Source organism: Hemiscyllium ocellatum, chromosome 16 (genome assembly GCF_020745735.1).
Source record: "Hemiscyllium ocellatum isolate sHemOce1 chromosome 16, sHemOce1.pat.X.cur, whole genome shotgun sequence".
Classification (NCBI taxonomy): Eukaryota; Metazoa; Chordata; class Chondrichthyes; order Orectolobiformes; family Hemiscylliidae; genus Hemiscyllium; species Hemiscyllium ocellatum.
In genome coordinates, this window is record NC_083416.1 from 29,546,540 (window position 1) to 29,569,447 (window position 22,908).

General features: G+C 39.8%; 1 protein-coding gene across 1 annotated transcript in view; it reads right to left on the reverse strand.

The window, feature by feature from the left end:
• Positions 1-5,630: 5,630 nt before the first annotated feature.
• The window catches only part of LOC132823360 (prenylcysteine oxidase-like), a 49,390-nt gene continuing 32,112 nt past the window's right edge, over positions 5,631-22,908 (reverse strand). The window contains exons 5-6 of the mRNA XM_060837093.1: positions 16,347-16,487; positions 5,631-9,785 (exon numbers count right to left, since the gene is read on the reverse strand). Of these exons, the coding sequence (XP_060693076.1) occupies positions 9,127-9,785; positions 16,347-16,487 (800 nt within the window). The 3' untranslated portion in view covers positions 5,631-9,126. The remainder of the gene's footprint in view (positions 9,786-16,346; positions 16,488-22,908) is intronic.

Below are 22,908 nucleotides of genomic sequence, written 5' to 3' on the forward strand. Positions count from 1 at the left end.
GAATAAATTTATCAGTTAGTTAAGATAGAATGTTGTTCAAAACACAATTATCATAGAATCTCCACAGTGTGGAACCAGGCCATTTGGCACATACTGATCCTCCAAAGAGCATTCCACCTAGTCAAATTTGTAGCTGAGGTCAGGAGTTTTGTAAGGTCTCCTGGATGCGAGAGTTTGGTACATAACAGAAAGGCTGGGTAAACATCTAGAAAGCAAGGGTGAACTAACAGTGCTTATTATTCACATGTGAATCATCAACATGGGGAGATGGGATAACACCTTGGAGATCTTGCAGGAGCAGTTTTAGGGAGTAGGTCAAAACCCTCAGAGTAATAATCTTCGAAGTACTACTTGGTGGCATGAGCTTCACCTTTAAGGCAAAGGCAGATCAGGGAGGTAAATGCATGGCTTGAGAGATGGTGTAGGAGGGAGGCTTTGGGAGTTTTGGCATATTGGGATCAGCTTTGGAAAAGGAGAAAGCTGTTCAGAAGAGATGGACTTAACTTGAGCAGAAATGGAATTAATTGCCTGGTTGACTGAGTAAATAGTGTTGTAGGGATGGATTTTAAGCTTAAGGCAGGTGGGTGGGTTGACTAATAGAGCTAGTTCTGGAAGTGCCAAAGAGGGCAAAAACAAGGGTATAAGGAAAAGAAATTTGTGGGAAGGTTTCACTGTTGTCAGTGAACAGTTGCATTTCAATTGGCAAGGAAGAGGAAAAGATAAGGGCAGGATTAAATTGTATGTATGTAACTGCACTGCATATAGTGAACAAAATTGGGAAACTGGAAGCTGAATTTCTCTAGGGGGATATGATCTAGTAGCATTGACAGAAGGGTGGCTCAACCGAGAAAAGGACTGGATACTTAACATCCCGGGTTATAAGGTTTTCAATAAAAACAGGATGGATAAAAAGTGAATAAGTGTAATAGTCTTGGTCAAAGATATTATCTTTGCGCTTGACCTAGATGCAGTTCCTGAATTAAAATCTATATGGTTGGAGGTAAGAAACAGAAAGGGAGCAATAACATTATTGGGTATTTATTATAGAGCTTGAAATAATGGAAAGATAGTTTTTGCAGGTGGATTATGAAAATCTGTAGGATAAGCAGGGTTGTGAGGGTTGGTGATTTTCAATTTCTCGAGGATAGGGAAAAAGATAGACTATGGGGCACAGAAGGGGTGGAATTCCTACAATGTGTACAGAACTTTTTGGAACAGTACGTTTCCAGTCCTACCAGGGAGGGCGCTGTGTTGGATCTGGTTCTAGGGAATTAAGCAGGCCAAGCGGAGAATGTCAGAGTCAGGGAGCGTTTGGGAAATAGTGATCATAAATATTATCATGTTAAATATTAAGATGATAAAGGATAAAAATCTGTCAATCTTCCAGACTGGAAAACAACAGCTGTTAGGAGTCTAGAATTTGAACTGGAGCACCTTGATTGGAAATGCATTTGGTGGTTAAAATAGTGAATGAAAATTGGGAGAATTTCAAAAGAGAGATGAATAGGATGCATGCTAGGTATATACCCATGAGAAGTAAAAACAGAGAAAGCTAGAGTACCCAAGATGACTAAGTTTGTTCATAAGAAAATAAAGAATAGACAGGATAATATGATGTACACTGGAATAATAATAGGAATAGAAATCAGGAAGAGTATCTCAAATGCAGCAGAGAGGCTATGGCTAGATTAAGGAAGGCTAATTGGAAGCATGAGGAAAGGATGGCAAGCTGTGCTAAAACAAATAGCAAAATGTTCTCCAGACATACTAATAGTACAAGATTTACTGAAAGATAGGTCCCACAAGGAACACTGCTCATTGAAGCAAAGAATATGGCTAACGTATAAAGTGAATATTTTGCTTCTGTCTTTACCAAGTTGGAAGATGGTGACCATGACCTAGTTGAAAATGTGGGTGTTGAGCAAGTGACAAAGGTGAATGTACTGATCATAACTGCATAAATTGTTTGGATAAAATTACCAGACTTTTTGGATAGTGTTTATTATTGCAGCCATTCAATTTAAAAATTAGATTAGATTAGATTAGATGAGATTACTTACAGTGTGGAAACAGGCCCTTCGGCCCAACAAGTCCATACCGACCCGCCGAAGCGCAACCCACCCATACCCCTACATTTACCCCTTATCTAACACTAGGGCAATTTAGCATGGCCAATTCACCTGACCTGCACATTTTTGGACTGTGGGAGGAAACCGGAGCACCCGGAGGAAACCCACGCAGACACGGGGAGAATGTGCAAATTATACACATGGCAGGATGAGAGAACATAATTGCCAATGTGTTACCACAACTTATGAAGGAAAATAGAGGCATTCAGTGGTGGGAAAAACCAGGCTGAGATGGACTATAGTCATGAATGTTTGCATTCTTAGAATCAATGTAATTTATATGGATTGTTGTGTACTAATAGAATAAGGCAAAAGGTTCTTTTTAAATTAAGCCATCTTTGTATATTGATTGTACTTTTTTGGGGGGGGGGGGTGGAAGCTGTGATGATACTTTGGCTTTGAGATGTGTATTTTGTCCTTTTTTTAAATGAAGAAAGGTTGAGACCGATGTGTCAAACAGTCTGCTTGAAAGCCAATAAACAGCTTCGATGCCTTAGGGTTTTTTGAAAGTTGGAAGAATAAAAACTACCTGAATGGGTGAGGTCAATCTCCCATAGAACCAAGATATTTAGCTTTAATCTTCTGCAGTAACTTGGGTCTTGAAGCTGGACGTGGAAGCTTTTATTCCTCTCTCTGTTACAGCTCAAAGCTGGGGTTCTCTTCCTGCTGCTAGAATTCCGTGAGAGGTAATATTTTTATTTGAATTTGCCTTTTCCAAGGGTAGGTTTATGGGATGTTACTATTTTGGAACAGTTAATTAGTAGTTTATATATATAAATAAAATTTTGTTAAGCATTTCTACAGTTAAAGTTAAGCCAAATAGTTTTGTTTTATTTTGTCCGTATTTTAACTGTGTGTAAAAAATAAAGTATATGCTTGCTTAAAGTCAAGTTTGAGTAATCGAATTGCAACTAGAATACAAAGCCTTACACTTGCCATTAAGATAAGAAAAGGTTAGGGTCTGGGCTACCGTCTTAATATATTTTGAGGGAATTTGGTCTGGTCCATAGCATTTATACTTTTATGACTCTTGGCTAAGATAAGAGGATATATTACATTTTCTTTGCCATTTGTTTGGGATAGGGACATATATGCTGTCAAACTCTCACGATAGATATTCTTGAGCTCATCATCTCAATTTCCACACAATTGGTAACAGTCCCTTGTTAAATAAAAACCCAAATCAGTGATAGCATGTTTTAGAGGTCAATACAAAGCAATGTTTTTCTCTCGGTTGCTGAGAGGTTTTTGAACAAGTTTCTTATTTTTAATTCAAATGATATAGTAGAAAAGTTGCTTATAACTTCAGAACTATACATAACTAATACAGGAGCTCACAAAGTGCTTATTCAAACATATTGCAAAGGTAAGTAATACTCAAGTTATGTAATGTGTATATAGTGAAACAGTGAGATATCCTTTATATATTCAATCAATACATTGTGATAAGTAACGTAATTCTAAAGGATTATACAGTTACAAACTTAAATGCATGTTATTGCTGTAAAGTTAACATTTAATCAAACATTTAGCTGGTCTTCTAAAAGCACAAAGCTTTTATTTTGTTCCCTTCCTGCAGTAACTCCCTTTTTGTCTTCCTCTGTTGATAATACCAACTTTTTCCCCCAATAAGGATTTAGTGATCTGGAAGGAGATTGCAAATTCTCAGAATCTGTCTCTGTGAAATGGAAATGAGCAAAACAGGGGCATCTAGCATTTAGTTATTCTCACTCAGTTCAACATCCCATATTGCATTTCCTTGTCAAGTGAAGCTAAGCTGAATTACATTACTTCAAAGTATTAAAATCTACATCAGTTATAAATAAGCACAACAATATATTAATTGATGAGTATAATTCAATTGTGAAATATCAATATCCCTATCCATCCTACAATGTTGCAGCTCAGGATTAGGAAGTGATAACTGGATGGTTACAAAAAGCAAACATTTCACATCCTCCATTGAGATGAGGCAGGTTTTGGCATTGCCACCTCTAAATAACAGTTCATCCCTCTTTGAAGGTACCAAGGGAGAATTCATTGAGATTACATGGGAGAACTGTCCATTGCTTTGTGATTTGGTGATTCATATGCTGAGCTAAATGGGAGATAAAGCAATTACTCCATACCAAGTTAGTGATTTCATTTACGTTGCTGAGTGCAACTACCTCTTTTTAGAAGGGGCAGAACAATTGAGCTCCAGTACACTGACCTTAAGTTGAAGTTACCCTCTGAAATGGCCTAGCAAGCCATCTAGTTCATGGATGGGCAACAAATTGCTGAGCCTGTTCCTCAGGAGATTAACTATAGTCACCATATATCCACCTTTGCTTTTCATTGGTTCTCTGATATCATTTAGGATACCTACCTTTAGTCCTTTTCTGACTGCAATATTTGGTGGCATGTAGCTTCCAACCACAATTTTTAGTGAATCTCGTAAAGGAAATTTTGAAGAAGGAAATATGGTGTATATGGATAAGGGGGACAGGATGATTTGGGCTGCATTTGTGCCACATGGGTAATCAATGATGCTATGGAATCTGGAGGGATTGGACTAATATCCAATGAGGAGAAAGTGAGGACTGCAGATGCTGGAGATCAGAGTCAGGCAGCATCCAAGGAGCAGCAAAATCGATATTTCAGGCATAAGCCCATCATCAGGGAAGAAGGACTCATTCCTGATGAAGGGCTTACATCCAAAGAAGAAATTCTTCATGTCTGTCCTAAATGGGTCTACCCTTACTCTGACATTATGCCCTCTTGTCCTACCCTTTCCCACAAATGGAATGAAACTCTCTAAATCTAACTTATCAAGTCCCCTAAGGATCTTGTAAGGTCATCTCTCATTTTGCAAACCCCAATATGAATAGGCTTAACCTATTCAGCACCTCCTCATTAGAAAATTTCTTCATACCCCGAATCAACCTAGTGAACTTTCTCTGGACTGCTTCCAGTGCCAACATACCTTTCTTTAGACGAGGGGGCTAAAACTGCTATATATGATCAAATGAATTTCACCGATCATTTACTACAGAAGCATCATTAACCAGTGATAAGTTTTAGTGTTTTTACAATTATTGTAAGGCTATTGGGAGAATTTGGCATAACATTAACATCCTAGTGGTCCAAAATAATCCAAGAAGCATGGCAATTCACCTATCTGAAGAGCAAACGACCTAGGAGGCAAAGCATCAGTGAGTGATAAAATGGCAAATATCATTTGGAACAGAAGGGGCCCAATTTTGTTTATCCGAGTCCTTCATAAACTACTAAAACAGGACTAATTAAATGAATACATTTGAACAACGTATAACCCACAAAAGTACATTTATACACATAATGCAACATTTTTGGTATGAATGCATTGCTGCACCAAAATGTAAAACATAAACACTACTATTCAGTAAATATATTAAGTAATATTTAGTTCAGGTTGATGTTGCAATGTTAGCAATTAGTTCCTACATTTTGCTGAAATTAATTATTTTGTGAACAATAGACTCCACAATCAGTCAGCTTTATTTGAATGATAGGCTTAGAATACAAGAAGCAAAGTCTTCAAAGGCAAATCCCATTAGCAAAGCCAGTCTTTGAACATTTGCAGACTGTTACATGGTGGTGAATTGAACAGACCATACTCACAAGCAGGAAGAAATATTCTGCAGGTTTCAACAGAATTTGCAAGAGATTGAAAATTAACTTTTGGATTATTCCCCTTACTAATGCAATTTTATTCAGCACTTTGTTGTAATAAAACAGAATCCTGACATCATAGTTCATTACAAGAAAAGAAAAACAATCTATTTTAATTATCAGAAAATTCTTTGCAATATTTCTGGTCCTTTCATAAAACAAAACCATCGAATTAATTATAATACACCACAGAATTATATCTCCAAATCATAAACACATAATCACAGTGGAAATACTGTCACTCTGAAGGAACCTTTACTAAAACACAAATTATAATGTGAAGATCTTTTGTTTCCAACATTAGCTATGTAGATACATTATTTTCAGCATTTGTTTTACTTTACTAAACCATATTAGCACTCTTACGAACAGTGCGGCAGCATTCAGGTAATATGTAAATATACCAACACGAGAATGGCACATTGTATCTTCTCAATGGTCATTTGTGCAAAATTAGAAAATATAACAACAGGTTGTACTACCAAGATTCACAGAATATTCGCATAAAATGTTAACATTCATTGGATGTAAAAGTTAAAAAATCATGAAGTGCTTTCAAGGTGAAATCTTATCCATTTACTCAGCAAAAGCCTTTTTAAAAACTACTGTGGAGATTGACCAATTTCTGCAGTTAGAGTTGTCAGTGTGTAAAATATTTACTATTTCATGATTCACTTTCCGAGAATGCAATGATCGATAGGCAATTTCCCTGTTCACTTTACCCCTTCAAATTCACTTTCTAATTTTCAGTACAGAATTTTTTGTGTCCCCTTATTTCACAACAGTGAGAAGTTATCCCACACATGGTATGAATCCTCTGGTGTCTTGTTTATGCATAGCTATCATCACGGAAGCTAAATGGCCATTGGTACATCAGTCAAGTCAGACAATGCAGTGGCTCCATATTGAAACATATAATTCCAACAGGAATGCTGTGTGTTGGACCTGCCTTTGAGCAGAACTTGTAAGATTTGCTCTATCCCAGACTGTCCAGAAAAAATAAACCTTCCAGCATCCCAAATGTTAAACCAGCTATGAGTTTGTGACAAAAAGAATTCCCATCAGTGACCATCTGATGGCTCAGGATCACATTAAACATTATGGTGCAGAACTTTTCAGAAACAAATCTATTGGCTATCTTTAACATTCACTTCCACGAGCTATCCATATTTATATAAAGCATGCCCAATCCCACAAAGAATATTCAAGCTGAAGTTTATTTACATGATATAGAAATATATTAGCAAATCAGAATCGATAAAGCAACATCATTTGCATGATTAGGCAATTGAGAAAAGTAACTAAATTAATATTATTGTAGAATTATAAATTGTGCTTTTTCCATATTTCACCAACTTCTTTCTAATTTTAAACTGATGTTACTAGTATCTGAAACTTGAACTGAAGAAACACTGTGCAAAATAATATGTACAGAAGGTATAATTTGAGGCTCTTAAGAGATGAACTAATGCAACCAAGTTAAAAAACCTCTCAAGATTTCTCTCTAGAGTAAACTGATAGGAAGAACGGACTGACTATTATAAAATAAAATATACTGGTCCACACCTTCTTACTGATGTCGTGCCCAAGCAAATATAATTTTGTCATTTTCTCACATGCCTTCTCATTGTGGGATAAGGTGAACACTGTCTGTTTTAGCTGGTAACTGTTCTCCTTGTTTAAGTTCCAGTTCACACACAACTGCACTTCACATCAGCTGATCTTTCTCTTTATTTTCCAACACCCCAGAAGACCAAAGGGAAAATAGGTACCCTTCAAAGATGTACTTTACCTCCCCACTGTTTTATGTAAATTCACAGGCTTGTGTGTGTTTGGGAAATTGTACAGATTAAACCACAGTGGCAAATTAAAGTGGTATAGCTGGGAAGAATAGAAGGAATCCCCTGGGATAGAATCTCTGTCTTGTCATTCTACATAGTACACCAGTTTACAAAAGCATTGAATGGCTACAGCACAGAAGGCCAGTCCCTATCTGTTTCCTGGACCCCTGTAAATTTGTTCACTTTGTTAATTAAATGAGTCTCTTTGCAGACCTTGAGTAAACCTCTCTAATACACTCTCAGGTAATGCATTCCACAACCTAATCACCAGCTGAAACAAAAATGCATTTCTTCTTGTTGCTGTTGCTTGTTTTGATAAATCATTCACAAATCAGTGTACCCTGGTTGCTTCTTAATAGTTTGAGTGAGAAGTTTCCATAATCATTTCCATGTGGACTTAGACCAACAACAAATTCAAGGTAACAGGATGTTTGAAATATCTGAGGTATTCTTGATACAAAAAGCAATAATCAGGAAAATTGATACAGGAAAACTACAATAAAACCAGAAATGTTGGACATACTCAACAGATTAGGCAGCATCTGTGATGAGAGGTGTAAGCAGAGGATGGAATTCTGAAGCTAATAACTCACTGTCAGATGTCCCCACCCCAGAGTATATCCACCAGTAAACCAGGCACAAGTCAGGAGTGGGATGGACTGTTCTCTACTTGCCTGGATGAGTGCAACATTCAAGTAACTTGACACCACTCAGGATAAAACAGCCTGCTTGATCAGCAATCTATGTATCAATTTAAACACTCACTCCCTCAATCACAATGGCAGCAGTATACAACATGTATAAGATGGACAGCATCAACTTACCAAATGCTTCTTGACAGGACCTTCCAAACCCGCAATTACTTCTGCCTAGAATGACAAAAACAGCAGAACCGTGGGAACACAACTAGCTGCAAGTTCCTCTCCAAGGCACAAACCATCCAGACTTGAAATTGTACTGCCCTTCCTTCACTGTCACTAGGTGTGACGTCCTGTTACTCTGTCCAGTTGACCACCACTTTCACAAGAGCAATTAGTGATGGACAACAAATGCAGGCCATGCCATGTTGCTTTAAATATTCTGTCTTGAAATGTAAGTCAACTTATCGTTCCCCACAGCCACTGCCTAATGTGCTGGGAATTTCCAGAATTTTCTGCTTTAACAATACTCCCAATAGACATAGGTAAATCTAAAACATTTCCTATCTTCCTTAAAATATTAAATTTTGTGTGTGAACTCCCTTTTTGAAATCACAAAACAGTTGAGGCAGTAATTTGGAAAAAAAAATGGATATTTCACAACTTTGAAATAGTTAATTGAACAGGTTAGCAATCAGCAACAAGATCTTTTTAATTTAATTTCTTAACAATCAGTTTAAAATACTAAGTTCCAACTGTGGCATTGCAAGTTCAAATTCAAGTATATTACACAATGTGTATATTCATCAGAATTTGATTGGGCCTCTACAGTTCAGTTTTGATTTTATGCACCAAGTCTTTCTGATCAATCTTATCCAGTTGTTGGTGCCACCGATTATACCCCAACAAAGCTATATTTTTAGCAGCAATGGCAGACATTTCCATGCTACTCGCTATCCATTCTACACCATTCAAATAATAGAGATTGTCATGTAGAACTATAGGAGGGATTCCTTTCATTGAGGTGTAATGAGGATATGCCAGCCAATCGGTGACTTGTACAGAGTAGTATGAAAGGAAGAGTGTCTTCAATTGTTCTTTGGTGAGGGGTGATGGAGAGAAAACCTTCCATACAGCAGCTTCCTGTGGTTGTTTTCTTCTATAATTACTGGTGATATTCACTGGGCAAATACTGCTTGTACTAAACATAAAAAGCTTTGGGCTGTCGGTCGTTACAATTGCTGCAAACGGAAACAGCTTGGGATCTGGAAACCCAAAATACGAAGAATTGAGGTAACCATGCACTATAGAAACAATCATATGTTGGTAGTGACCAGGAAAATGTGTTACTGGTGGTGTCATGTCATTAAAGGTAATATTCGAGGTTTCCCGATGTAAAGGCGTCGCAATCACCACAATGTCATAGAAATCATAGCCGCCTTCATCTTCATTTTCATACTTCAGTTGATAAAGGGACTTATCTCCTAAAGAAACAAAATGTTGAAATTATTCTTGGAAATAAACTGAATTTTGCAAACATATATTTTCTTACTCAACAATTTAGAACACCTAACCTGCCTTCTCTTTGTAATTAAAGAAGGAACCACAATAGTTAAAAAAACTTAATTAAATTGCCTAGAATGGAAGAAGCAAAGGATAATCAACTCATCACAAGCTTGCCTGCAGCTTCTGCTGCCCCATTATCATATGGTGCTGCTGTATGTCACAATCATAAGTCTTACAGCAACACAAACAAATAAAAATTGCACAGATTCATTGTTTTGACTCGCTTCATTTATTCTAAATTTAAAGCCACAGGTTCAAAATATTCATGTGAACTTCAATGCTGAAATAATGTGGGGGAGTGGCGCACTTTGTCACTCTCCTAAAATCTTAAAACAACTTTTCTTGGCTCCTGCTCTGCTCTGAAGTTGAGAAAATAGTTGCTTGCACTTTCCAGTCTGTGTTGAGGGTTCTTATTTTAAAACCTGTGTCTCTCTAATTTAATGATCTCTCTCCATGTCAAATAACCTTAAGTTGAGTTGGATTGGAATGTGTAAAAATTAAAAGTTGTTCACTCTGGCAGGAAGAATCAAGAAGCAGAGTAACATTTAAACAGAATGACTACTGAATTCCAAGGTTCAGCAGGATCGAGGTGTTTTAGTACAGGAGTCAAAACAAGTCAATATGCAGGTACAATCGGTAATTAAGAAGTCTAAGGAGATGCTATTCTTCGTTTATTATGAGAGAAATTGTACATAAAAATAATGATGTTATACTTCAGTTAGACAGAGCCTTAGTGAGACCATGGGCTGAATCTCAATTTTTTTTTTGGCTGAGTCCGTGCTGTGACAGGTTTCTTTTGAAGAGTCTTCTGCCACAGGGCTAACAAATTTTCTCATCTTACCAAAGTCACCTCATTAATCACCGACCACATCTTAATGGTGTCTCTCATGTCTGATTTCCATCTCACCTTACCACGCATCATTCCTAGAACAACTCACAACTAATCGAATATCCCCCGAAACAGCAGCATCCCTTGCACCTGATACAGTTTGATGCAGGGTTATTTGGAAGCACACTAGTTTTCGGAGTGCTGCTCCTTCATCAGGTGATTGTGCTCCAAAAACTAGTGCTAGTGTGCTTCCAATTAAACCTGTTCAACTATAACCTGGTGTTGTGTGATTTTTAACTTTGTACACTACAGTCCAACATCAGCATCTACAAATCATAATTGCATTTGCCTTCCTAACTACTAACTCAACCTGAAAGTTTACCTTGAGAGAATCCTGGACTAACCTCGCAAGTTCCTTTGCACTTCAGACTTTTGAATTTTCTTCCCACTAAGAAAATAGTCCATGCTTCTATTCTTCCTACCAAAGTGCATGACCTCACATTTCCCACGTTGTACTCCATCTGCCAGTTCTTTGCCCTCTCTCCTAACCAGTTCAAATCCTTCTAAAGTCTCCCCACCTCCTCAATGTTACCTGTCCCTCTACCAATCTTTGTACTGTCTGCAAACTTAAACCAGAATGCCTTCAGTTCCTTCATCTAGATGATTAACATATAAAGCGAAAAGTTGTGGTCTCAATACTAAGCCTTGTGGAACACCACTTGTCACTGGTTGCCATCCTGAGAAGGACCCTTTTATCCCCACTGTTTGCTTTCTGCCAGACAGCCAAGTTTCTATCCATGCTAGCACCTTGCTTCTAAAACCACAGGCCATTATCTTACTCAGTAGCCTCCTGTGTGACACCTTGTCAAATGCCTTCTTGAAGTCCAGGTAGATAACATCCATTGGCTCTCCTTGGTCTAACCTGCTCATTACATCCTCAAAGAATTCCAGCAGATTCATCAGGCATGGCCTCCCCTTGATGAAACCATGCTGACTTTTCCCTATTTTACCATACACTTCCAAGTATTCAGAAATTTCATCTTTCACAATGGATTCCAGGATCTTACCCATGACTGAGGTTAGGAAAATCAGCATATAACTTTCCCTCTTTTGCCTTACTCCCTTTTTGAACAGGGGTGTCACGTTAGCGGTTTTCCAGTGCTCTGGGACCCTCCCTGATTCTAACAATTCCTGAAAGATCATCACTAACACCTCCACTTTCACTTCAGCTAACCCCCTGCGAACTCTGGGGTGTAGTCCATCTGGTCCAGGCGATTTATCCACCTTCAGGCTATTCAGTTTTTCTAGTACCTTCTCCATGGTGATGGCCACCATACTCAGCTCTGGCCCCTCACTCTTTTGAATTTTTGGAACATTATTCGGGTCTTCCACCATGAAGATAACATGAAGTAATTATTCAATTCAGCCATTTCCTTGTTCCCCACTACTATATCTCCAGCACCATTTCCCAGCAGACCAATGTCCACTTTTGTCTTTCTTTTGCCTTTAATATGTCTAAAGAAACTCTTACACTCTTCCTTTATATTACTGGCTAAGTTACTCTCGTGTTCAATCTTCTCCCTCCTTATTTTCTTTGTTTGCCGCCCTCTGTTGGTCTTTATAAGCTTTCCAATCCTCTGATTTCCCACTGCCATTTGCCACATTATATGCTTTTTCTTTTGCTTTTACGTTATTCCCAACTTCCTTACTCAGCCATGGTTGCTTCATCCTCCCTGTACCCATGCTTTTTTCCCCCCTCAGGATGAATCCCTGCTGTGTTTCCTGAATTACTCCCAGAAACTCCTGCCATTGCGGTTCCACTGTCTTTCCTGCCAGGCTCCTCTCCCAGTCAATTCTGCCCAGCTCCTCCCTCACGCCTGCACAGTTGCCTTTATTCAGCTGCAATATCATTATCTCTGATTCAATCTTCTCCCTCTCAAACTGCAGAGTAAATTCAATCATATCATGATCACTGCCCCCTAAGGGTTCCTTCACCTTAAGCTCCCTTATCAAGTCTGCCTCATTGCACAACACTAACTACACTTTTGCCTATTCCCTAGTGGGATCCACCACAAACTGCTCCAAAAGCCTTTTTGTAGACATTTCACAAATTCCTTTTTTTCCCAATCCACTACCAAAATGATTTTTCCAGTCCGCCTACATATTAAAATCCCCCACGATCACTGTAATTTTGCCTTTCCTACACATCTTTTCTATCTCCTGGCGTATCTTGCGCCTAAGCTCCTAACTCCAGTTTGGAGGTCTGTACATAACTCCAACTATGGTTTTCTTACCTTTGCAATTCCTCTATTTTACCCACACAGATTCTACACCATCTGACCTTACTTTGTCTCTTACTATTGATTTAATTTCATTTCTTACTAATAAGGCAGCCCCACCCCCTCTGCCCACCTTCCTATCCTTTCGATAGAATGTATATCCTTGAATATTCAGTTCCCAATCCTGATCCCTTTGCAGCCATGTCTCTGTGATGCCCACCTCGTCATACCTGCCAAGTTTGATCTGCGCCACAAGGCCATTTACCTTATTCTTTATATTGTGTGCATTCAGATATAACACTTGCAGTCCTGTATTAACACAGGACTCATTGTCGTTTGTTTGTCCACTGTGCTTGAAGTTTGATTGCTAACCCTTTCCATATACTTTGTCCTATTTGTGTCTGTGCTGGGAGATTTTAATAACCTCTTCTGAGTTCTACACTCTTACCTCCTCCTTTAATTCAGGTTTTCTAATTTCCCCTGTAACTGAGCACTTATTCCTCTGCAGCTGCAAATGTGTTGCTGGTCAAAGCACAGCAGGCCAGGCAGCATCTCAGGAATAGAGAATTCGATGTTTCGAGCATAAGCCCTGGCTTATGCTCGAAACGTCGAATTCTCTATTCCTGAGATGCTGCCTGGCCTGCTGTGCTTTGACCAGCAACACATTTGCAGCTGTGATCTCCAGCATCTGCAGACCTCATTTTTTACTTATTCCTCTGCAGCTCAGATAAGATATCCCAAACCTGAGCACCCAGCAGGCAACACAACCTTCAGGACTCATGATCCTGGTCACAGAGAACAGTGTCTGTTCCTCTAACTAGACTATTCCCAATTATATTTCTCTTCTCTTCCCCCACTTGAATGGCTCCCTGCACCACAGTGCTGTGGTCAATCGGCTCAGTCTCCCTGCAGTCCCCATTCCCATCCACACAGGGAGCAAAACTCTTGAATATGTTGGACAAGGACAGGAGCTGAGGCTCCAGCTGGATCCCTCTACCTGCCTCACCCACAGCCACACCCTCCTGTCCCTGACCACTGGCCAAATTCGAGTTAGTTAGTCTAAGGGGTGCAACTGTCTCCTCAAACACAGCATCCAGGTATAACTCTCCCTCTCCCTGATGTGTCACAATGTTTGAAACTCAGATTCCAGCTCATCGACTCGGAGCTGGAGTTCTTCCAGCAACGAACATTTACTACAGACATGGTTACTGGGAACTACAAAGGGGTCCACCAGCTCCCACATCATGCAGAACTAAATCACCTGACTCTTCATTCTATTTTATTTAATTTGTTTTGATGTTAACTGTTTCTGTATCACTGCTTATGCAAGTTTTAAGCAATAAATAAGTCGTAATCAAAAAATTAAAGACTTAAATTTAGCAGACCCCTTATTAGACAATCAAATCACAACCCCCCTGTGATGTCATTTTTCAGTTTCTCCTCAGTCGGAACAGTTTTGAATCGGAATCTCTTACTTTTCCAAATTGGTCTCCATTCGCTCCCACTCAGCTCCAGTCCCAAAGTGCAGGCCCCAATATGTGGGACTGGGGAGTGTGGTGGTGATTACACATGAATATCTGCCATAATAGGTTCTTCTTTTACAGTCATAGAGTCACAGAGATTTTCAGCATAGAAACAGACCCTTTGGTCCAACCCGTCCATGCCGACCAGATATCCCAACCCAATCTAGTCTCACCTGCCAGCACCCAGCCCATATCCTTTCAAACCCCTCCTATTCATGCAGATGCCTTTTAAATATTGCATTAAATCTTTAGGTGATGGAATCTGACTCACAAAGTTCACTTTTAGCATTTGAACTTTTTGAAATTGGCTCAATATTTCTTTCAAGTTTTATTTGGTCAAATAATTCAAAACAAACAGTCTGAAAAGATTTCTAACTACATGGGGGCCATATTTTAGAAAGTTTGCACCTATTATGCATAGGTTTTATGTAAATTTTTTCAAACCTCCACATCATTGTAATAAGGCATAATATTCGTGCATTCCTGATCCTACCCAAACAAAATACAGGAAGGGCAGTAAAGTACAAACATTTCAAAGTATCATCCAAGCTCTCTGAGTTAAAGATCTACTGCAGTCCAATCAGTAGAGGAAACGTGCAGTAGTTTGCACGTGATACTAGATAACTTACCAAAATCCCAGCTAATAATTTAAGAGCAGATCTTGAGGATATGAAAACTGAATACAGATGCTCTTAATAACTTAGGCGGCAATAAAATGGCTTCTCAATGCAAATAGCATGACAAAATGGAGTCATAGAGTCACAGAGATGTACAGCATTCTAGGCTGCAAATTGACAATTCTGCTAAAGCTGCATAAAATGGTTTAAGTTACAAATTACTAATTCTGCTATAGCTGCATAATTGACTAACCCCACAGTCTGCTTCAATAGAAATTAGCAGACAATGCTCCCTGTACAGCATACAAAAAACTAGACTAGATAAGACATTACTGGCCATCCTAACTGATCTTCAGATACAGGTACAGTGGCTCAGTTAGTGAGATAAGGGTGGTCTGAGTGTTGGAAAAATAAGATGGTTCTTAGGAAGTATCACTGGACCAAGTAACTGTCTAATAAAGTTGTATCCTGTATTGATTGGTAACTGTTTGAATGTACTATGTGATTATGGCCTATACCCTTCTTTAAGCAAAGTATAACAATGTCCTTGTTTTAAGCCAAGGAAGTGTATAGCCTCGGTGTTTCTGCACACTCTGTGCCCAGCCTTATGAAAAATAAAAAGTGAAGTCTTAAAAACCAGACCGATTGCAAGTGTTTATTGACCGATCGCAGAACTAAGACACCCTGCTGGGGGTGCAGATCTTCAATCTTGTGCTGATAAAACATCCATTAAAAAACAATCAGTCCGGTTTTTTGTAGTGTGCCTTCACTGACGATTGCTTAGTTATTCAGTGTATGAATAGGACTTCTATCTAATCATTAAGTATACACTTGGTGGCGGCCTGGGACTCCTTTTGGTGGTTTCGGTGGCTGTTTCTATCAGCTTCAGTCTGGATTTCCTTATGGCAGCTTCAGTCAATTTGTGACTCCATGCAATGTTTTCTTCAGCATCATGGCTGGATCCAGCCCGAGATACATTCCCTGAACTTTTATTCCGCTATCTTTCTCATTTATGTTTACAATTTTGTATTTTTGAAGGTCTGTAATGCTGGACTTCTTCTTTCTTTATTTTTCTAATTTCTTTTCCCTAAGAATTTGTATTCAAGAATTTGTACCTAGGTACTTTTGTATCAAAGATGGTGCTGTAAGTAGTGACTTGTGAACTTTTCACTGCACTCATGTGAGTATATGACAATAAAGCTAATTCAATTAAATTTAATTCCTTCCTTACCTGATGAGTGCAGAGAAATTGAAGTCACTGTGGTGTGGGCAACATTGACTTTTGCTGAATCAAGTAACTGGGAACAAACCAGTTTATTTCCTCCTTCCACTGCCCAAAGGCCAGCTTGGACCCCTGCTATCGATACTGCTCCTGGACAAAGAGAGAATAAATCAGTAGAATAATGCATTTGACTTAAATTTACATTTCAGAAATGCAAAGCAATTTTCCCTGATGGTCAACGTGGGAAAATTGCTGTAAGCTTTCACTCTGAAATGAATCCAAATTCCAATTTTATTTGATTTCCAACTAATCTCAGCATGCCAAATAACTTTCAAAATAACCTGCACTCTGTTAGATATATGAAGCTGTCTCCTGGATTCTAATCTCCATTGCCTGATGAAGGTGACTCACACTAGGCTTCCTCGCATCAGTCACGACACACCTGAAAACGCTGATCCCAGAGTCATCCTGAAAGTTGATTTTCAGATGCAGGTTTATAGACAGCACAGATAAATGGATTCCAGCAACAGGTAAATAATTAAATTAATTCTACAAATTAAAATTCTAAACTGACCAGTTTAGAAAGCTATAGGGCAACTAGTGACAAGGAATAAATGCTGGCTAGCCAGTGATGCCCACATCCCAAAAATAAAAATAGCAAGGGCCTTGAAGTGAGTGAACATGGCTAAGTCTGCTCACAGACAATTAGACAACCCTAGAGAATGGGAATAACTTACTGCTCCAATTAAACTTATTTTTCTTAGTGCCCATTCTTGCAGAGTATTGTTTAATTTTTAAGTGATTTTAATCCTGTTTGTTCTATTGGGATACAGAAAGTGCACCAGCTGTGTACAGCAGGATAAGCACATAACTCCATAGATTACATTCAAACAAGAAATTGCAACTGAAAAAAGAATGTTCCTTTCAAATTTAGTATTGATTTCTAATTCAGTTCCAGAAAGGTACATGTGGATACTTTAAACATCTCTATTTCTGGTGGATTTTAAATGCTGTAGTCAAAGTCGATTTATATACAATGTCTGGAATCTGAAACAAAAATCAGAAAATGCTTCAAATGCAGATTTGCCTTTGGAACAGATCAGTATACAAAAGGAGAAAAAAGGGAGTTGAAATTTCAAAAGCCTTTTCTCAGAACTGAGATTGTAAAGCTGCTTCAATGTTAATCAAACACAAACTGAAAGTGAGCCAAATAGGTCAAGTCATCAAATACATAAAAGTAGACCTAGAACAGAATCTCAAAGGTTAAGAAGGAAGAAAATTTAGAGATTAGGCCCTGCACAGTTTGCGATTATAGCCATCAATGCTACACAGAAGAAAAAAAAGAGTTGAATGAGAGACCAGAATTGGAGGAAAGTGAAGCCCCGGAGCAGAGGAAGGCTGGAACAAGAAGAGCTCTTGTATTCTTTTGGATAAATTCTAAGCAAAGATTTTTGTGGGTGTATCATATTGTCATTTTAAATTCATTTGGCCTCCCTTCTCAGATTTTGATGTTAATTGATGACAGTTGAAAGCAGTTCGCAATGCCCTGACCAGAAAACACACATCAAATGTTAAATTCCAAAGGTTTTGCAAACACCATATGAAATTTAGTTGAGCTTCTTTACAGACACACACTTTAATCTGTTTTATTATCACAACATACAATATTTTTAGCGAAGCAGTGTAATTCAGAGTAAACGTAACTACAAATTCATTGTTTTTACTGCAGGCAAGCAGTTTGCAATGATATGCAAGTTGCATTTTAAATGCACAAAAGACATTTCTTGGCAGAATAATTCAAATTCAAGGCATCTGTGAGTCGAAAAGAAAATGTTAAGGTAACTTCTACTTTGGTTAAACTGTTCGTGGGACAAGGAGTATTGCTGACTAGCCCAGTATTTCTGTCCAACCAGAATAGCCCTGGAGAAGACAATGAGAAACCTGAAGAAGGGTTACACCCAAAACGGTGACTTCTCCACCTTCTGATCCTGCCTGGCTTGTTGTGTTCTTCCAGCCTCCTGCTTCTCTACCCTGGAGAAGATAGTATTAAGCTGTCTTCTTGATTGAACTACTGCTGTACTGTTAGGGAGGAAGTTCCAGGAATTTGTTCCTTCACTGCTGCTTGGTCAATGATGTAGTCAGGATGGTGTGTGGCTTAGAGGGCAACTTGCGGGTTGTATTACCAAGTGTCCATCCAGATGGTAAAAGGTCTGGGTTTGGAAGGTGCTTTCAGAGGCCTTTGATGAGTTACTGCAATATATCTTGTAGATGGTATACCCAACTGCTGCTGTGTGACAGTGGCAAAGAGAATGAGTTTCGAACATGGTGGACAGCTTTATCCTGGATGATGTCAAGCAAGTGGTGGATTCAATCACACTCCTGACTTGTGCCTTGTAGATAGAAGACAGGCTTCAGTGAGTCAGGAGTGAAGCTATCAAAGAAAGATTCCTAGCCCAAAGAGAAAATGCTGGAAAATCTCAGCAGGTCTAACTGATCCTTTGTCAAAGTTAGACTCGAATCGTCAGCTCTTTTCTCTCCTTACAGATGCTGCCAGACCTGCTGAGATTTTCCAGCATTTTCTCTTTTGGTTTCAGATTCCAGCATCACAATAATTTGCTTTTATAAAGATTCCTAGCCTCTGTCCTATTTTTCTTTTTAAAACGTATTCATTTGTGGGATATGGGTGTCTAAGCTGGCCAACATTTATTACCCAGCCCTTGTTTCCCTTGAGACATTAGTGATGAGCTGCCTTCTTGAACTACTGCAGTCCACCTGCTGTGGGTTGATGCACAATGCCCTTAAGCAAGGGAATTCCAGGATTTTGATCCAGCGACAGTGAAGGAACAGCTTCCAAGTCAGGATGGTGAGTGGCTTGGAGGGGAACTTGAAGGTAGTAGTGTTCCTATATTCCTGTCTTTTAAATGGAGGTGGTTGTGGGCTTGGAGATAGCACATACTGCTGCTACTCAGCGTTGGTGATGAAAGGATTGAATGTTTGTGGATATGGTGCCAATCAAGTGGCTACATTGTCCTAGATGGTGTCAGAGTTGATAATGGTATGGCGCTGGAAAAAGCAAAAGGTGGTCAGGTAGCATCTGAGGAGCAAGACAGTCAATATGTTGGGGCTGCAATCAACCAGACAAGTGGGGAATATTCCATCACACTCTTGACTTGTGCCTTGTAGATGGTGCACAGGCTCTGAGGAATCAGGAAGTGAGCTACTCGCTGCAGTATTCCTAGTCTGTGACATGCTCTTGTAGCCACTGTGTTTATGTGGTGAACCCAGTTGAGTTTCTGGTCAAAGATAACTCCTAGGACATTGATAGTAGGGGTTTCAGTGATGGTAATGTATTGAATGCCAAGGGACAGTGGTTGGATTGTCTGTTTTTGGTGATGGTCATAGCCTGGCATTTGTGTGGCCAGAACATTACTTGCCAATTGTCAGCCCAAGCCTGGATATTGTCCAGATCTTGTTGTATCTGAACATGGACTGCTTCAGTATCTGAGCAGTCATGAATGATACTGAACATTGTATGTTATGCAAACATCGGTGAACATCCCTACTTCTGACCTTATGACAGACCTTCTGACCTTGATGAAGCAGCTTAGGTAGCCATGTATTTATATGGCTAGGTCCAGTTCAGTTTCTGGTCAATGGTATTCCTAGATATGGACTATGGCAATGCTGTTGAACCACAAGGGGTGATTGTAAGATAGTCAGCGCTGGTATTAGTGTAATGCCAATTTCATTTTTCAGCTGAAGCCTGGATGTTGTTCAGCTCTTTCTACTTATGGACACAGACTGCTTCAATATCTGAAGAATCACTGATGGTCTGAACTTGTCACAAGCATCAGTGAATATCTCACTTTTGACCAGTTAAAGGAGGAGAGGTCATTAATGAAGCAGCTGAAGATGCTTGGGCCTAGGGCACTACTCTGAAGAACTCCTGTAGATGTCCTAGAGCTGAGATAATGGACTTGCAACAACCACAACTATCCTCCTTTGTGCAAGGTAGGATTCCAACCAGCAGAGATATCCCCCTCCAACCCACACTGACTGCAGCTTTGCTGGGAAGTCTTGATGTCACACTAGGTCAAATGTAATTTTACCTTCAAGGCATCTCCAGTCCTCACTTTCTCCTCTTTACCCTCAGGGCAGTCAGTCTCACCTCAACTGCAGGGTTCAGCCTCTTGGATGCACTTATAAGGCTGTAAAAGGACCAGGAGGTGAGCGACTCTTGTGGAACCCAAAATGAGCAGGTTATTCCTTTGCAAGTTCTGCTTAATTGTAGTATCAGCAGCCTCTTCCAATCACTGTGCCAAGTCTAGTCCGACCGGGCAATGATAGGCCGAGTTGGAGATGTATGAATTTTGTGTACAGCAGATATCTGCAGCACAGCTAGATCAGCACCGCAAGTCTTCAGAACTTCTGCTGTAACATTCCTCAGGTCCACTGCCTTTGCAGTATCTAGTGTCTTCAGCTGTTTCCAGATACCACAAGGTGTGGATGGAATTGGCTGAAGATTAGCCTCATGATGAAACCAAAATGGATAGGAACACAGGAATTGGCATAAGCCATTGAGCCCATCGAGCCTGCTCTGCCATTTAGTATTATTGCCGATGAAACATCTCGATGCGTTTTACCGAGATTCTCCCTACAACTCTTTTCCCTTGACAGTCAAAAATGAAATCAACCTCTACTTTAAAAAGAGAGTGTACTTTGGGGTAGAGAATTCCAAAGATTTCTTGGAATCTTTGTAAAAATAATCAGAGTAAAATGAAATTCTCCTCTGTACTAAATGACATTCCCTGTTCAGCTCCTTTTTTTGCAGCCACCTCCCCCCCCCCCCCCCCCCAGCCCACCCCCCCCCCCCCCCCCCCCCCACCCCACTCCCACCCCCCAACATCATCATCACTGAGGTTGGGGATATTTGTGCAGCTTCAAGTTCCTGTTAATTGTTTAATTGTTCACCATTACTCATGACTGGATGTAACAAACTGCAGAACTTAGATCTGATCAGTTTGTTGTTTGCTGTTGTCACTTAGCCTTCACTGTTGAACTGTATTCGACCATTTAGCAGGCAAGTGTTCCTCCACTGTAGCTTCAGCAGGCTAACATAACTTGCAGTATGAGCTGAAAATGTGTTGCTGGTTAAAGCACAGCAGGTCAGGCAGCATCCAAGGAACAGGAAATTCGACGTTTCGGGCAAAAGCCCTTTATCAGGAATGAGGAAAATGTGTCCAGCAGGCTAAGATAAAAGGTAGGGAGGAGAGGGAGGAAGAGAGCTTCTTCAAGGAAGGCATCCTTGCAAGAGGATTCGCAGTAGGTTAAAATCTTCGAGTAAAAAATGAGGTCTGCAGATGCTGGAGATCAGAGCTGAAAATGTGTTGCTGGTTAAAGCACAGCAGGTTAGGCAGCATCCAAGGAACAGGACACATTTTCCTCATTCCTGATGAAGGGCTTTTGCCCGAAACGTCGAATTTCCTGTTCCTTGGATGCTGCCTGACCTGCTGTGCTTTAACCAGCAACACATTTTCAGCTCTGATCTCCAGCATCTGCAGACGTCATAACTTGCAGTATGCATTGTTGTTTTCTGGCAGGCAGTCCTGCACTCTTCATTCAACAAAGGTTGATCCCTTGGCTTGTTCGCAATTGTAGTGTAGCGCTACATCATAAAGGTGTGGTAGTATAATTCTGTTGCTGCTGATGGTGAATGTTGCCTCATAGACATACAGGCTTGAGTTGCTAGATATGCTCAAAGTCTATCCCACTTACCACAGTGATTATGCCAGACAACAAAATCGAAAGTATTCTCAATGCGCTCACGGCCCGCTGCAGTCCCAGTCTAGTATCTATACATTTTAGGACCAAGCCAGCTCAGTTAGTAGTAGTGCTGCTGATGAGCTATTCTTGGTGATAGGCACTGAAGCTCTCCACCCAGATCACAGGGTGTTCCTTTTTCCATCCTCAGTGCTTCCACCTAATGGTGTTCAGCAGCAGGAGCACTGATTCATTAGCGGAAGGCAGGGTAGTAGATGGTAATTAGTAAGTGGTTTCCTTGCCCTTTATGCAGCCTGAAGTCAATATTGAGGACTGCTTTAAAAACTCCCTCCCAACTATATACCACTGTGCTGCCAGTAGGACAGAACATAGCCAGGGATGGTGAAGGTGTTTTCTGGGGCTTGTCTTTAAGGTATGATTCCACAGATGTGACTACATCAGGCTTTCGTCGGAGTAATCTGTAGGACAGCTCTCCCAAATTTTGGTCCTGAGCACAGGATACTGGAACAAAGGTCAATAGGCTGTGTTTACCGTTGTCACGTCTAGGGCCTAAGTCAATGCCAGGTGGTCCATCCCGTTTCTTCCATTTCTCATCTTCAGATAAGTCCACATGTAGAGTCACAGGATTCAATTTTGGAATTTAAACAACTCTCATACATAAATAAAATAAAACTCAAATGTTGTTGAATCATTTCAAGTCTGAGAATGCAGCTGCAGATATATTTTGGATAAATTTTGGGAAATGAGTAAAGACCAATATTATGACACAGAAGTCTTCCCTCACAGTCTT